Raw genomic sequence first — 18,122 nt, 5'->3', positions numbered from 1 at the left:
GCTATGACCTCAAATATTTATGCAACAAATCTGTATTTTGAATCAAGTTATAATTGGTTGTTAACATTTCTATGCTCATTTTCAGCCTAATGTCATGGTGGTGTTGTTTGTAACTTCCTTGCAAACTGACAGTGGTTGAAGTTAAATATCTTGTTACTGATTAATGTCACTCAACCTTGAACTCTCGAAATTGTTTGGCCCAGTGATCGTCATTGCAATGTGCGACTCATTACAATCGTCTCGAATTCTTAGCCACATTCAGTTGAGCACAAAGATAATTTAAGTTGCATTTCCTCTGATCACACAGTCGTTGGTCCCAAAGTAAAAATGATGAAAATGCATTACTGATATTTTAAATTTTAAACTTAAAACAAAATAGACTTCTGATCAATGCCGTTGGACTGGGAACAATGTGAATAGTGGATAAATGCGTGACAGGTGAAGTATAATGTGAAATAGTGGGATTCTTAGAAGATTTTTCATAGGATCCCACATCAGATCTTAGGAAGTAAAATTAAAGTGCAGAGGTATACTGACATGGATAGAGAGCTAGTTGGCAGACAGGAAGAAAAGGGTAGGAGTGGACATGTCTTTTCTGGGTGAGAAACAGCAATTATGGAAAATCTCAGTAGTCCAGTGAATCTTCTTCAGAAGCACTGGAGCTCTTTTCTGAGTGGCAGGCTGTGACTAATGGAGTGCTACAGGGATTAGTGTTAGAACCCCAGCTATTCACAATATATTTTAATGAGTTAAACGAGAGAGCTGAATGTAATATCTCCAGTTTTGAAGATGATACAAAGCTAGATGGGAGGGTGAGCTGAGAGGAGGATGAGGTGTGATTTGGATAAGTTGAGGGCAAGGAAAAAAAGCATGGCAGTTGATGTGTAATGTGGAGAAAAGGAAGGGTATCAACTTTGGTGGACAGATTATTATCTGAATCTTTATGGATCAGGAAATGGGATGGTGCAATGAGGCCTGAATATTCTTGTACACCAGTTGCTGAAAGTAAACATAGGTACAGCAGCTAGTGAAGAGGGCATGGGAAGAGATGTCTTGCTGCAATTTTACTTTGGTGTAATTACAGTTGGTAAAATTGTACACTGATTTGGTCTCCTCAACTGAGGAAGGATATTCTGGCCAAGGAGAGAGATAAATGAAGACTAGTTTCCTGGATGTCAGGACTGACATATGAAGAGAGATCGGATGCACTGGGACTATTTTCATTGGTGTTTCGAAAAATGAAGGGAGATTTCAGAAAATATCCATTTTTGAAAGCACTTCAGTCAAGGTAAGTACATGAAGGATGTTCCAGATCACCAAGGAGTCTAGAACCAAGGACCATAATCTAAATATACAAGGACTGAGATGAAGCGGCATGTCTTCACTCAGAGAGTGATGAGTCTGTGGAATTCTCTGCTACAGAAAGTGATTAAGGCCAAAACATTACATGCTGTCAAGAAGAAGTTAGGTGTAATTCTTTGCACTCATGCGTTCAACAGAAGTGGGGTCAAAGTGGGAACAGGTTATTGAATTGGATGATTAGCCATGATCATATTGCATTGCATGCTCCTGCTCCTATTTCCTACCTTTCCAAATATAAATTGGGTCTGTTGCAGAGCTCCAGTGAAGGAAGGCATCTTATTTTCTTCCTAGGCTCATTACAACCTTCAGGACTCAATACTGAGGTCAGTAATTTCATACTAAAAGCACCTTACTCTGTTTTGATGATCACTTCCCTCTCATTTCCCCACTAGGTGTTGGCTTGCATTATTTCACTCTCAGTTGAGCTGACCTATTTTCTATGATTCACACCTAGCATTAACACTTTTTGCACATCAATATCACTCTTCTACTATCATTATCCCTCCTTTTTGTCTTTTCCTCTCGCATCTCACACCATCTATTCCATTTGCTCCTGCTCTCCCTCTGTCAACAGCACCAAAAAATTAAACTCTGTTTAATTCCCAAGAACTTGAAACATTGACTGTTTCTCTCTCTTCAGGTACAACAGACATTCTGAGTTTCTCTAGAGTTTTCAGATGTCCAGCATCAATGATGAAGACTGCAGTTGAATTGTGAAGGAAAAATATTGGACAAATGAGTTAATTATAGCTGCATAAAGACTGGAGAAATGAAAGAATTTTCAAGCACTTATCCCAACTTCAGCACGTTGTAAAGTTTGAAGATAATTACACATTTATAAACTTTGAAAATTGTTCAGCTGTTATTAATTTAGACAAATTAATACAGCCTGATCAAAAAAAAATGGTCAGGTAATGAAGAAAATACAACAATTGTGCATCTGCTTATAGGCTTGGCAGGAAATTCAAAGACTGTGAAAATAAAATTGACACTGTGAATTCATTGAGTTTTAGGAGAAACAGAACATAATGGGGATTAGTCATTCTTGGGAGTTGCAGGAGGTTAGAATGGAATTTCCCCAGAGGTCTGTCCCAGGACATATACTTGTCTTATTATTTATTTCTCACCTACATTTAGATAACAGGAGATATTTTGTTTTAGAATTGCAGGTGTCACAAACTTGCAAATATTGTGAACTGTAAGAGGGACAATTTTAAAAGGCCAAGGGCAGACTGGAGGAATTGAAGAAAGGTGTAATATGTTCCATATTTGAAGGAAGTACAGCATGGCCAGAGCACAGTAGTTCAGCGGTTAGCACTGCTGCCTCACAGTGCCAGGGACCCGGATTCCATTCCAGCCTCGGATGACTGCCCATGTTCTCCCCATGTCTGCGTGGGTTTCCTCTGGGTGTTCCAGTTTCCTCCCAAGGTCCAGCAATGTGCAGGTTAGGTGGATTGGCCACGGGAAATGTAGGGATATGGTGAGGGGAGTGGGTCTGGGTGGGATGCTTTTCGGAGGGTGACTGCAAATTTGATCGGCTGAGTGGCCTGTTCCCACACTGTAAGGATTTCATTCTTCTAAGAAACCGAGCAGAAAATTATGAGGTGAGTTCTAAAGTGGATCAAGAAGAGGGATCTTTGTGCACGACGTTCGAAGGTGGCATGGCAGGTTGAGAATCTGTTTGAAATACACACAGGAACTTGTGATTTATAAATGGATAAATAAAGTCCAAAAATAAAAAAAAGGCTTTGCTGAATTCAATTGCAAAATGCTAGCATGAACTTCACAGAATATCTAATTCTGGCCACGAGAGTGAGGGAGGATGTGAAGGCTGCAGAGAAAGTGCATTTACCAAAATACTTCAATGATGAGAGAGTTTGTTCCATGGGGTTGTAATTCATCTTGAAAAAAAGAATTGCTGAGAGGTGTTAAAATGTTTGAAACCATTAGAGAGGGGGTGTACAGGCTCTGTTCCCATAAGCAGTAGTTGAGATGGATTGCAAAAAAGGATCAAATGTGACATGGATTTCTTTTGAATGTGGTTTGTGTTATAGGATTTGGAATGTGCAGCCTGAGAGCATGCTCAGGTACACTCAGTAACTTTTAACAAAAAAATCAGATGCCCTTGCATACCTGAAACATTTTCTGAGTCAGTAGAAGAGGAAGGGATTTAAACAGATGTTTTTCTCTCTCTCTCTTTCACAGGACGAGCACAGATACTGTGGGACAGAGTATTCTTTTCTGTATAGCTACCACCATCTGTGGAGAGAAAGCAGATCACTGCGCAAACTGGGACAACTGCATCTCATTTTCCATTTGGAGACTCTGCAATCTTCAGGATTCAAAACGAGTTCAATAGTTTTAGGGTCTGACCACCCTCTCCCATGTCCTTATTCCAATCCCCACACACAAGGCCTGATGATCATATGGGGTGTTATCATAAATAATCCATTGTCAGTCACGAACAGTCCCCAATAGCAGCTATTCATTCTCCCAGGCTGACCTTTACCCATGCCTTTGTCTGTCAAACTGCTGTTCCCTTACAAAAAAAGCAAAAGAATTGCATGTGTTGCAAATCAGAAATATAGAATCCATGCAGTGTGGAAACAGGCCCTTCGGCCCAACAACTCCACACTGACCCTCCAAAGAGTAACCCAGACCCATTCCCTATCCTGTATTTATCCCTGACCAATGCGCCTAACCTGCGCATCCCTGAACACTATGGGCAATTTAGCATGGTCAATTCATCTAACCTGCAGATCATTGGATTGTGGGAGGAAACTGCAGCACCAAGAGGAAACCCACACTGAAATGAGGAGAATGTGCAAACTCCACAGTAACGCTTTACTGTTCTCTTATTCTCTCTCTCTCTCTCTCTCTCGCTCTCTCTCTGATCTCTATCTCCACCTATAATTTGCACCGACGCCTCCTCAGTCTTTTCCTCACTACCATCAGTTTTGCAGAAGGGTCACTGGACCCGAAATGTTAACTCTACTTTCTCTCTCCACAGAATCTGCCAGACCTGCTGAGTTTTTCTTTCTAACTGTTTCCATTTTTTTTGTTTCTGAATTCCAGCATCTGCAGACCTTTTTTTTGTTAATAGTAGTGAAAAGCCATTTGACACCCAAAGTCAAAACAAACCAGCAATCAAGTTGATCTGCTGTTTATTAAGCAATAACGGGGTGGCACAGTGGCTAGCACTGCTACCAAGCAGCGTCAAGGACCTGGGTTTGATTCCACCCTTGTGTGGAGTTTGCATATTGTCTATGTGGGTTTCCTCCGGGTGTTGTGTTTTCCTTTCACAGTCCAAACAATGTGCAGGCTAGGTGGATTAGCCATTGCAAATGCAGGGTTACAGGGGCTGAGTTTAGGAGGGATACCCTTCAGAGGGTCAGTATGGGCTTGATGGGCTGAGTGGCCTGTTTGCCCACTAGGAATTCTATTATTCTAAAGAGCTATTTAGAAGGTGCAGTTTTATTAAACACAAAAAATGAAATTTATGGAGTTGAACTTGCAAATATTGTGAACTGTTGTGAAATGTTAGAATCAAATAATTTTACATTACAGAAGGAGGCCATTTGACCTGCTGTGTCTGTACTGAAGGAGCTACCCAGCCAGTCCCACTTTCCAGTCCCAACTCCGTAGCCCACTAAAGTCATTATTTTCAAATATCCAGTTGTCTTTAGGGACTTCCTATGGAATCCTCCACCACTTTCCCTGACAACTCTCCAAGCAAGTAAGTTGCTCCTCATCTCCCTCCGAGCTCTCTTGCTGACAATCTTGAAATTGTGTTGAGGTTAAATCTCTCAGTTGTCCTCTACAGGCCGAGGTGCAAGATCAAAGGAAATCGCAGAGTGTGAATGTGAAAGAAGAACTGAAAGAAGACTAAATAAACAAGATTGTTTTTGCTCTCCCACTGCGGCTGGAGTAGACAATGAGATAAATAAATAACTATAAGTCAACACTACTGCAGAACTGTACGTATAAAAAGTTGTGAAAGATTGTTTGCAACGCAGTCAGCTTGACACAGAAAGATCATTTCCTGAGACTTCTCCAACCTGCCGCCATTGACTGTTTTGCAACAATGGATCTATTGTTCTTCCTTCTGTGCTGTTCTGTGCTTTTAACTCCAACAGTCCTTTCACCGTTGTAAGTATTTTATGGATTCTTTAGAGCCCCTTCTAAGTAATCAACATAATGGGTAACATAAATATGGCTTGATCCCCTGTCTCGGGAGGTTACAAAAGTGCTTATGCATTCTCCTCAAAAGGGCATGGTCTAATTTATGTTTTAAGACTATGGGAACACCACAGCAGGTTATTGGGTCCTTTCTGTTGGATGCACCATTCTTGAAGATCATGGCCTTTTAAATTGTGGTGTCAGGTCCACTTCCTCGTTTGTTACCCCATTGCTCCCTGTCTTATCAACTAAGTACAAGACAGTGAGGTTTTCAAGTCTAAGATTCAAGAGGGTTTCAAGCGAAACTTTACATGGAGGTGCGGTGTGCCCAGGGACTGGGATGCAAATGATTTTAGATAGCATTCAGGGAATACCAGCTAAGTCCAACAGGGTGACCAGATATACCCCCTCAGAGTTGGGAGTGTGGTGCTGGAAAAGCATGGCAGGTCAGGCAACATCCAAGAAGCAGAACAATTGACAATTTGGGTATTCCTGATGAAGGGCTTATTCCTGAGGAACGGCTTATGACCGGAACATCGATTCCCCTGCTCCTCGGATGTTAACCTGCTATACTTTTCCAGTGCCACACTCTAAACTCTGCTCTCCAGCATCTGCAGTCCTCACTTTCTACTGACATACCCCACCTCAGTTAACAGCACTAAAACATGTGAGAGTTATTGCATTCCACTTTGGTGAAATCTTTACCTGTGTAATTCATGGGATATGGGTGCCATTGCCTAAGCCAGCATTTGTTGTCTAATCCGAATTGACTAAAACCCAATTTCAAGTCAATCACATTGCTGTGGGTTTGGAGTCATGTATTTGCCAAACCAGGGGAAAATGGCAGATTCCCCCCCCCCCCCCCCCCCCTTATAAGATATCAATGAAGTAGGTGTGTATATTTTTTCTTAACAACAAACAACATGGTCACCATAAGGCTAGCTTTTAATTCCAGATTTTGATCGAATTCAATTTTTGACTGGAACAAAGTCCAATGTCACTATCTGCCATGACGGAAGTCAACTCCAGATCCGCAAAGCATTCACCTGGGATTCTAGGTTACAATCAGTCATGTTATCAATCCATTCACATTACCCTCCACCTCCCAAATTGCCCACTTAAACTTTCTGCAATGAAGGAGCAACCTTTTTTTAAAAGTTGGCTTGTTATGAATTTCAGATGTCTTTGTAACATCAGCAATATGCAAGGGCTTATTTTCATTTTATTGGTGGACTTGGCAGTTCTTGACATCCAATAGCATTCAAGAGTGATATTAAGCTTAATTGCCTCCTGTTGTGCATCAGAGAAGATGATTATCTTTGTGACAACCGCATGATAAAACTGGCCAGGGCGCAAAGCCAGCCAACTATTTAAATTTGCCAGTCTTCCTACAGTGCAGTTGTCACAATTGCTCTATTGAACCGGGTCAGTTGCAAGCTAGGATGATGACAAGCCAATTTTGATCTGAACTGATGAAGACAAAGTGATGCCTCAAAGACGCGTTTAATGAAGTTCAACCAGTCATTAATTCCAATTGTTAAGTTACACTTGATGCTGCTATTATGTGTCAATTTGTACAAGGTAAAAGACAACTAACTAGTCTCAGCTCCAAGTTTTGCAAAGGTTGAACTTAGAGTGGAAGGCTTGGTAAATACACATTTAAGTTCCCATGCTCCTCCCATGCTAGTTGTATGTGCTATCATAAGCTCAGGAAAACACTAAAAAGGTGGATCAAGTGGCCAACGCTGGAGGAAATCCACCACCATTGTTCTATGCCGATGTGTGTATCCTTCAGTGAAGGTGTCCATTTGGCACATTGACTACAGCATGTTTTCTCATTTCTATTTCCCTAGATACTTAATCACTGCCCCCAATATTATTCATGTTGGGGTGCCAGAGACTATCACCATTCAATTGGACAGAATAGAAAAGTCTGTCAAAATCAAAGTTTATTTATTGGACACTTTGACATACACGCGTTGTTCAGAAGAAGTTGACTTTGAACTAAATGCTGGGAACAACTATCAGGAAATTAAAACTGTGACTGTAAGTTACAATCAGTTTGTGAAAATGAATCTGTACCTATATGTTCGACCTGGATTCTCTCATGTCTTCTGTTTTCAAAGGACACACTGCCTTAAAAAGTCATTACTATGCTAATATTACCCTTTACTTAGAGAATGATTCAATATAATAATGTGAAAACAACTGAAGGATGAAAAAAAATATATCCATGGGAAGTTTGACAACTTTGGCAGGCATCTATCCACCAAGATACCCACCAGGAAATCATGCATCAAATCCCTTCTATAATTATTGAGTGAACAATAGTTTAAAGAAAGCTTTCCCATTCAGAGGTGAAGAATGGCATTTTTATCAAAGTAACTTAAACAGCATGACGTGCCACGCCTTAGAACCTGGACCATTTCATGTTTTAGAATACGGTAAATTTAATCTATTGGAAATAGATAATAGATGGAATTTGTCCTTTTTATGGTTTCCATTGGCCAGGTGTGCAACTCTGCTGACACTGTCTGTCCGCTGACACTGAAAATTATTTTCAGTGACCATATCACACTGTAAATGGGTCACGGTGTGACTCAGTGAAATATTTGAATGAATTAACTAGTTTTACCATTGTTAACCTCCACGATATGAAACCCCACAGGCTCTTCCTCATCCCATCAAGAAGGCTAACATTTGGTCACGTCGAACCAAATACGTTTCTCTTGTTGCTGAATGTCCAGAGCTGTTTACAGAAAGGAGAATGGTTCCAATTCTGCTGTCATCAAAAAAAGGTTACATATTCATTCAGACGGACAAACCAATATACACACCCAATGAAAATGGTGAGTGTGACAACAATGTATACATTTCAATATTTACCTTCACTTAATTATATCCAAAATAAGATCCAAGAGCTGTTTTCACTGCTGACTGAATGGATTCATACAGAATAGATTCTGAAATAAATCTGAGCACTTCCCTTCATTCATCCAGGATTGAAAACTTTTCTTTAACCTTTCAGAGATGTAGCTGCAGGATGGCACAGATGGGGACATACGGACATCTTGGCTAATGTGTTTGCATGTCAAATTTCACAGTTCCATCTTCCTCTAATATACTGTGATGCTCTTGTCTATAATTAATGTACCTACCTTTGCCTTAGTACTTAAATGCTCCACTGTGACCACCACCTGAGGTAGATGCTTTCAAAGGTGTAGCATCCTCAGAGAGAAGGAAAAACAATCTCCTGTCATCTTCACTTAAATGACGACACCTACTCTTTAAACAGTGCCCACTAATTCTTGATTCACCTACAAAAGAAAATATCAACATTGTCAAATCAACATTGTCAAGATTGCTCCAAAAGTTTACATTTTTCCAAACTCCTATGGAAAAAAGTCCAACCTTCCCTCACATAAAATGCACTCAGTGCAAGTAGCAATATCATGAACCTCTTCTGAACTGCCCCCAATGTGTTTTCATCTTTCCTTTAATAGGGAGGTCAAAATGGTGCATAGTGTTTAGAGCGTGGTCAATTCCTCTTATAATAAAGGATGACATTCAATTAACATTCTGAATAATTTGATGTACCTGTGTTCTCCTATGATACCAGTTTAGGTACCATAAGTTTTAATTTAGCACTTTGGTTATCCTGGAGCTTAGTTGCTGAAAATATTCAAAAAGATTGTAAATGCCCTTTTAACTAAAACATAAAAAGAATGTAATTAATGTAAGTAGCAAAAACAAGGATCCAATCCTTTCTCAACAACACCCTTTGCAGATATTCAATACCAGTGAAGTACATTCCATCTGAACTAATTATTTTCTTACTTCAAAGAACCTTTCCACATTGGATGGACCTACAACTTTTTTCCAGTTTTGAGAGTCCAAATTTCTTTTCAGTACTGATACGACACTCCTACCGACCCACAACCTGGGGATTCTCGAACCTGATTTCTTACTTTTGAAGATCATTATATTCTGCCCTGATAAGGGAAAACTGTTCTTTTGCAAAGTGAAAACTTCTTATTTTCAGAACTAAACCTAGTCATGATTTCTGACCATTTGTTTTTCTGTATGAACCAATTCTCAGTATAGTAAGCATTTCATCAATTATTTTTACCGGTACCTGACTATGTATTTAACATTAGCGACATGCTATCTTGTCCATGGTGTATTCAGTTCACCACTCCAAACAATTTTCTGACCACTTTTATTAAAAAGAATACATTCATAGAAATGAATGTGAAAACTGATTCACTATACTTTAAAATCCATGTGATAATTATATATTATACTCATTTAATATAGTACTAACATTTGTGACACATACATGAGAATACATTATTCTTCCTCACCTCTGAACTCTACAAGCCTTCACTATTTCGACAGTGCTTTGTGTCACATCATTTCCCAGGTTATACTCCATCTATAGATTTTTGCCCAGCTGCTCAACCTATCTATGTGCATCTGCCATTTCCTATGTGTTCTTCCTGATACACATCTCTGTGTATCTTTGTATAGTTTTAAATAAAAAAGATAATCATGACTTCACTCCCCTTATCCATCTCAATGACTGTAAGAAGCTAAGAGTCGGAACAGAATCCACGTCATATTCTGCCAATTAGAAAGGGACGCATTTAGGACTTTGCTCTGTTCTCTTCCATCACAGCCAATCTTCTGATGTTGCATCCTACACCATGAGCTCCTACTTTGCGCATTAATCATTTATGTGGTGCTCTGTTAAGTTCCATTTGGAAATCCAGGTATGGTAGCCTGACAGACTCCTCTTTACCCACAGCACATATTACTGTTTCAAAACAACTCAAATAAATTGGTTCAGCTTGATAAGATGTAAAATATGAGATCCTGAGGAATTGTGACAGGGTTGATGAGGAGAGTGCTTTCTCTTGTGGGAGAATCTTTGAACCAATCACCAATTTTGGCAGGCAAGGTGGTCAGTGTTAAAGATAACTGTCCACTGGTCCATAAATCAACCAACTTCTTGTTACCAGCAAAAGCTGCATTGGTGAACCCCATCAGATCCACATTTTCTGCAATTCAGTTTTTAAATATTGCTTGTTCAACCAGTTGTTTGCACTGTGTCTGTCAGGCTACATGCTTTCGAAACTGCAACCACACCTGCAACCATATTTTTGACATGGAGACTCGACTGCTCCTGGGTGCAACTCCAGACAACATTTCCACTTGCCGACAGAATGCCCTTGCCGACCAATCAGCACCAGTTTTACAAGCACTATAAATGGCTATTTCCATTGAGGATTTGTATTCTTGTGATTCTGTTCTATTGAGTGCAAGAAGCAAAGCATGCATATGATAGCTTCTTCAGCAGCATTTGAGCAAGAGGTACTCCCCGATGTTTGTCTGCTTCCACAGGCTCTTTCCATTCCCAGCATTTCCTTTGGATAGCCTGGCACTATTCTTCTTTCCATAGATCACTTAACACATCTCTGCATTCAACTTAGTCAACTTATGTTGCCCTTTACCAACACCGCTCCAGTTCCTTTCAGTGACCAGCAACCATACTCCCCAACCCAATCAGCTTCCTCTGCCAGCCAGCTGCTATAGGAGGGTGGTTATTAAACTGGAGAGGGTGCAGAAAAGATTTACATGAATGGTGTTGCGAACTTCAGAGGAGCCTTGATTATCCAACAGGCAGGGAGTAATTTGTTCGGATAACTGATCGTTTGGATTCCCTCACCCCTGCTGCTACAAGGTTCCTACTCCTTTCAGCATGTCACTCGCCCATCTCCACCAGGACCTCTGTGTGTTTGTCGGCTGTCAGTGGCGGTTTAAAGATCAGGCTCTCGGTTGGGGTGCCTGCTGTCGATCGGTGGTCAGTGGTTTGTGGGCAAGCTGTGTTGTGATGAAGAGCAGGAGGGACAAACTCTTCCTGAGGTTCCCCCAACAACCACAGCCATGGAAGGGCCGAACGGTCGTTTCTTAGGCCAATGAGGCCCTTGTCACCCCGACTCCTCACAGATGGCCTCTCGCGATCTCTCCACTATGTCATCTCCGCCATGTCCTCTCACGATCTCTCCACCATATCCTCTCATGATCTCTCCTTCCTCATTGGTTAACAAAGTTGACCGAACAGCACATTGAGAACTTGTTTGGATAATCCAAAATTCAGATAATTGATGTTCAGATAATCAAGATTGCACCGTCAAGGGTTTGGGTTCTAAGGAGAGGCTGGATAGGCTGGGATCTCTTTCCCTGGAGTGTAGGATGTTGAGGGGTGACCTTTTAGAGGTTTGTGCTGAGCATAAGTAAGGTGAGTAGCAAATCCCTTTTCCCTAGTGTAGGAGAGTTGAAAAGTAGGGCGCATATTTTTAAGGTGAGAGGAGAAAGATTTAATAGGGACCTGAGGGGCAATTTGCTCACACTGAGGCTGGTTTGTATGTGGGATGAAATGCAAGAGGAAATGGTCGATACAGGTACAGTTACAACATTTAAAAGACATTCGCATGTGTACATGGACCGGAAAAGTTTAGAGGGATACAGGCCAAACGCAGGCAAATGGGACCAAATTAGTTTAGGATTAAGGTCAGCATGGACAAAATGCACTGAAGGATCTGTTTCCATGCTGTATGACTCAATGACTACTCTAGTGAAACCCATTGAGACAAAGTTCGGAAGAAGTCTACAAAGGTAAAAAGACTTACATCGGTTGCTTTATATGATTTCCAAAAGCCCAAAAGGATAGAAACCAAGTGGGTTTCTATCCTTTCCATAAGAGGATATCGACTGCAGTTTTTTCAATAACACCTGTAAAGTGTATTTAAATGTCCCCAGACACTGCAAAGGACATTGACACTGAGACAGTGGATATCAGGTCAAATGACCATAAACGTGAGTAACGTCGCAGTTTTCAAACAGCAATAACAGGAGCAAAGAGAACTAAAAAGGAAGAGGTACTGAAGATATTCATTCCAGACCCTTGTGCCTAAATAGATGGATGCACAACATCAATGGAGAAATAATGAAACACGGAATTGAAAACAGGTCAAAATTGCGGGAGGGCAGAGATCCTAAAGGTCAGGGAATTTCAGGCAGCAGCAATGTTGCTAACAGTAGGGAAACGAGTGCTGTAAGTCATGGTGCAGGTAGATGGATTCTACCCTCTCCCGACTCATATGAACAAGATAGGTTTTATGTTCAAATCTGAGTCCAAATACATACATAATGCTCTTTCATACGCCACTGAAAACTTAAGACTTTCAAGAGGGTGTGTGACACTCCAGAAGGCATTGGATAATCACTTCAGTAACAATAATGCAAAAGGATGTGAGAAAGACACAGGAGATTGGCATTAGATAATGATGTTCATTTAACCAGCAGTGCAGATACGATGGACAGAATAGCCTCCTCCTGAACTGTGACAGATCTGTGATTCTATGATTCCACGCATTCCATAAAATTCCATTTACACTTCCCTTAACCTTACAAACCAATGTGTTGACTCGAGTCCATTTGTTTCATTTTATGTTACAGTTCAGTTCAGGATCTTTACCCTTGATAATTACATGCGGCCAGTAGATGAGACCATCAGAATAACTACATATGTAAGTACATTTGGATATTATATGGCAGCAACCTCGTGCTTCTTAAATATATTTCATGACTCCAATAGAACAGATAACATAAATTTGATCGGTGATTTGCTTTGCTGCATTCATTCATTCGTAATCAATGATGGCCAGTGTTTGCATGGTGCTAAGAGTTTAAGGTGTCACAGTAATTTAGTGGTTAGCACTGCTCCCTCAGTGCGTAAGAGACCTGGGTTCAATTCCAACCTCAGGAGAGTGTCTATGTGAAGTTTGCATGTTTTTCCTGTGTCTGTGTGGCTTCACCTCCATAATCCAAGTAAGTGTAGGTTGGCCATGACAAATATGTGGTGGGAAACACTTTGGAGGGTTGATGTGAGCTGAATGGCCTGCTTCCACACTGTAGGGATTCTATAATGATTTAACATGATACCTCTGAAGTGCAATCATGCGATTTTGTTATGTACACATTTCCAGTTTAAGATGCATTAACAGACAGAAAGAATTGCAAATGTGACAGGTCACATTTTGAAAACTCATCTTCATGGGATCTAGACAGCAATGGTAAAGCTAACATTTATTGTCTATCCTTGATCACTCTTGAACTGATGTGATGCCATGTCATGTCAGAGGGCAGTCAAGAGTCAGGCACGCTCCTCTGAGTCTGCAGTCACATCTCGACATGACTGGGCAAGGAGAGCAGATTTCCATCCCTAAAGGACATTAGTGAACCAAAGTTTGTTTTTGTATAAAAAAAGGTTGCATGGTCACCATTTTGAATGAGCTTTCACAAAAGCCCTGGTAAGTTTCATGACTGCCATTATGAACCTCAGTTTGCATTCTAGGGTTTTGTGAACATGATGTCTATGAATGAATATTTGAATCAAAATGTTCATGTCTTCAGGTAGGAGACTTTGATTAGTACTGAAAAAGGTCAAGTCACAAAGGTCCAATGGACTGTTCTTCCGTTACAGAGAGGTGGTAGTTTGATTTGCTTTATTGTTGTCACATGTACCAAAGTACAGTGAAAAGTTTTGTTTTGCGAGCAGTAGAGGAAGGTCATAGCAACCAAGGAGGTACAGATCGGAGGCTGATTTGACAAAGCGAGGTACACAAGGTTATGGCTGCAAAGCAAGATCAGCATTCAGTTTGAAATTAGAGAGGTTGATTTAACAATCGACTGAACCTGTCAGTGTGTGTGCTTCAAGCTTCTGTACCTCTGCCTGAGGAAAGAGGTTGGAAGAGAATATCACCTGGGTGAGAGGAGCCTTTGATGATGTTAACAACCTTTCTGCAGCAATGAGAAGTAAAGGTGGGCTCTATGGATGGGAGGTTGGCTTCTGTGATTCTCTGGGCTATGCACAGAACTTTCTGTGATTTCTTACAATTCTGGGCAGAGTAGTTGCTGTACCAGGCTGTTATTCATCTGAATAGAATGCTTGATATGGGGCACTGGTAAAAGTTTAACCCAAGGGTCACCAACTCAGGCGAGGGGAAAGGTTGAGAAGGGTAAACCATCAAAGCAACCTCAACCAGTGTGGAACTGAGCATATTCTGTTAAGTGTCACTAGCCAGCTATCCAGCTAGTGTGCCAACATTGTATTGTGTTGGGCAGCATGGTGGCTCAGTGGTTAGCATTGCTATCTCACAGTACCAAGGACCTGGGCTTGATCCCAGCCTCAGGTGACTGTCTGTGTGGGTTTCCTCCCTCAATCTAAGGATGTGCAGGGTAGGTGGATTGGCCATGCTAAATTGCCCATTGTGCTCAGGAATGTGTGTAGATTAGGTGTGTTACTCAGGGGTAAATGTAGGGGAATGGGTCTGGATTTAGCTTTACCAGTGGTGTCCAGATCCCATGAAGATGATTTTTCAAAAAGTAACCTGTCTTCAGAGGTCGGTGTAGACTTGATGGGCCGAATGGCCTGGTTCCACACTGTAAGGATTTGAAAAAAAGTCTTCTTCATCAGATCTGAATGACAACATGCCTCTTTGATCTTCTCAGGAAAGTTTTGAAGTGTTTCTCTTGATTCATGCACCAGAATCTTGGCAGCAAGGGGAGCAGGGGACCAAACTGTAAACAGTGAGGAATGTCCTGAGGTCAGAAAATGAAATCTTCGAAATGACAGCAAATTCTACCACAGAGAAGCAGACTCTGAGGTCAAATAACTAATAACAAAATTATAAGGTGGTTGGACGGAGTAATTAGGGTGAAACTGTTTCAGCTCATAAAAGAAACAAAATCAAGAAAGCACACCTTAAAGTGTACAAATAAAGAAAGGTTCTCGTGAAATAGAAAAATATTTCATGCAATGAGATATTCGGACATGGAATACACTGCGGGGAAATTGTGGAGAAAGAAGGTTTGACTGAGGGATTCAAGAGCGCATTGGATGGTTATTTGGATAATAATAGTCTGCAGGGATATGGGGAAAGGTCGGGGTTTGGGCAACAGAACCAGTGCAGGCCCCATGTGCTGAATGACTTCATTCTGTGCGGTAACAATTCTGTGAGAGACTTCCATATAACATTGTCGAGTTTGAGCCGTGTTGAGAGCCAGAGCTGTAATTACATCTAAAATTAAATGTATCACCTTCCCCTGTTAGAACTCCAGAGGCATGCAGTTTCCCAGCTATTTATTGAAGTCGAAATACGGATTGACCCAGAAGCTAAAGATTCCAGATATCGCAAAGTGAGTTGCAAGAATATTTCAATAGTGCCTGCGTTTGTTCAACTTTTCTACTTATTTTTTATAATTCATTAACATGCAGATGCCAGTTTTTGGTAATGATATGCCCATTTTGGACGAATAGGCTAGATACAGCTAAAAGAACAAGCTGCTATCCTCGGCTGCAAATCAATGAAAACATTAACAACTGATTCTAATATTACTTACGTATACATTTTCAATACTAAATTGTGAAAGCTAAGAACCAAATCTAAATGATGAAAAGGGAATCCAGATCCAATCATCTTCAACAGCATCATCAATAATCTTTCTCACACCGTAATTCAGAGTTGGCGTCTTCATGATTATTTCACAATATTCAGCGTTATTTCTTGATACTGCAGGATCATTTGTCTGCATGCGGCAAGACCTGGTTACATTTCAGATGATATGTGCTAAGCAATGCACATACCTCACAAATGCCAGGCAATGACAATCTCCAACAAGTGGCAATCTATACATCATTCCTTAACATTCAGTGAAATGACCATTACCTAACACTCCACTAAAATCCAATATTTCCCCATAACCTGTCCATCACGTACAAGGTATAAGCCAGGCGAGTGATGCATCAGGTCCCACTTACCTGGATGATTGCAGCTCCAACAATACACAAGGAATTCACTAGATTAGATTCCCTACAGTGTGGAAACAAGCCCTTCAGCCCAACCAGTACACACCGACCCTCTGAAGAGCAACCCACCCAGACCCAGTACCCTCTGACTAATGCCCCTATCGGCACTTTAGCATAGCCATTTTGCCTGACCTGAACATCTTTGGACTGTCAGAGGAAATCGGAGCACCCGGAGAAAACCCACGCAGACACGGGGAGAATGTGCAAACTCCATACAGTCACCCGAGGTGAGAATTGAACCTGAAACCCTGGTGCTGTGAGGAACCACTGAGCCACCGAGCCACCCCAGAGATATGATTGAGACATATTAGTGTTAATCCCACCAAGAGAGATAGTGAATTCTAAATTCAAATCTAATTTGGAAGTTTTAAAAAAAGCTAGTCCAAAGGCAACCATAAAACCATTAACAATTGTGACAAAAATCCATCTGGTTCACTAATGTTCTTTTGGGGAAGGAAATCTGTCATCCTCACCAAATCTGGCAATCATGTGACTCACATCAATGTGGTTTATTATTAACTGCCCTTTGACATAGTCCTAGAAATCCATTCAGTTCCAAGGGCAAATAAGAAAGTGTTAGGTCAGTCAGTGATGTCAACATCCCATGAATTAAAAACAAAAGCAAGGTTTGACCGACTATATTGACAAAGCAGTTCGCTTGATTGTCAGCACATTCCTCAGCAGTCAGCCATCACAATCTTGACTTGTGCCCAGCTTTTGTTACTTTTTACAGCTGGAGACAGGTTCATGCACCATGAAGCTACCTTTCAGTTCATGAAAAACTGCTCTCCAATCACTAAAAAGAGTGAGACATCCTACAGGGGAAGACAGCCAAGAGTGTAACAGATGGAAAATTGGTTTGGGTATTAGCAGAGAATGGCTCCACCCATAAAGTGGCATGGTCGCTCAGTGGTTAGCACTGCTGCCTCACAGCACTAGAGACCCAGGTTCAATTCCACCATTGGGTGGCTGTCTGTGTAGAGTTTGCCCATTCTTCCCGTGTCTTCTGGGCTTCCACAGGGAGCTCTAGTTTCCTCCCACAGCCCAAAGGTGTGCAGGTTAGGTGATTGTCTGTGCTAAATTGCCCCATAGTGTACAGGTGGATTGGCTGTGTGAAATGCAGGGTTAGAGTAGGGGGACATGTGTCTGGGTTTGGGTGAGATGCTCTTCAGAGGGTCAGTGCAAACCCAATTGGCCAAATGGCTCCTTTCTGTACTGTAGAGATTCTATCAGCACTGTCTATTAGACTTCAATGGAATCAGGCATCAGAAATAGTGTATAACGAGGAACCTCCATACTGTACAGTTCTCTCACGGTTTTATCATTGAGGATAAAACAAAAACAAATGCTAAATACTGTTCTTTCATCAACAGGCCTGGCAACTGGCGCATTGAAGCGCAGTTTGTGGATTCACCGATGTCCATGGTATCTGCACAATTTGAGGTCAAGGAATTCGGTAACCCTTATTAACAATTTACACTTAAAACACATGTATCATTTATCATATGTTCCAGTAAATGTGGGCAGGGAGAAGAGAATGATTCAAATGTGCATAAAATTACCTCGGGTTGTTAACTGAGGCATTTGTTTTTGCCAATTTTATACTAAATCCATAAATACTACATACCTTTTGCACGGTACTGACTCC

The 18,122-nt window shown here is 41.1% G+C and overlaps 1 protein-coding gene across 2 annotated transcripts in view; it reads left to right on the top strand.

The window, feature by feature from the left end:
• Positions 1-5,387: 5,387 nt before the first annotated feature.
• The window catches only part of LOC140455402 (complement C4-A-like), a 150,301-nt gene continuing 137,566 nt past the window's right edge, over positions 5,388-18,122 (top strand). Inside the window, exons 1-6 of one of the 2 annotated variants that reach the window (XM_072550220.1) lie at positions 5,388-5,511; positions 7,395-7,587; positions 8,210-8,390; positions 13,063-13,133; positions 15,719-15,804; positions 17,848-17,930. In XM_072550220.1, coding sequence (XP_072406321.1) covers positions 5,447-5,511; positions 7,395-7,587; positions 8,210-8,390; positions 13,063-13,133; positions 15,719-15,804; positions 17,848-17,930 — 679 coding nt within the window. In that variant the 5' untranslated portion in view covers positions 5,388-5,446. The remainder of the gene's footprint in view (positions 5,512-7,394; positions 7,588-8,209; positions 8,391-13,062; positions 13,134-15,718; positions 15,805-17,847; positions 17,931-18,122) is intronic. The other variant, XM_072550221.1, reaches the window with a different exon arrangement.

This window comes from Chiloscyllium punctatum, chromosome 30, assembly GCF_047496795.1.
Source record: "Chiloscyllium punctatum isolate Juve2018m chromosome 30, sChiPun1.3, whole genome shotgun sequence".
In the NCBI taxonomy this organism is placed as follows: domain Eukaryota; kingdom Metazoa; phylum Chordata; class Chondrichthyes; order Orectolobiformes; family Hemiscylliidae; genus Chiloscyllium; species Chiloscyllium punctatum.
This window is presented reverse-complemented; position numbering and strand designations above follow the sequence as displayed.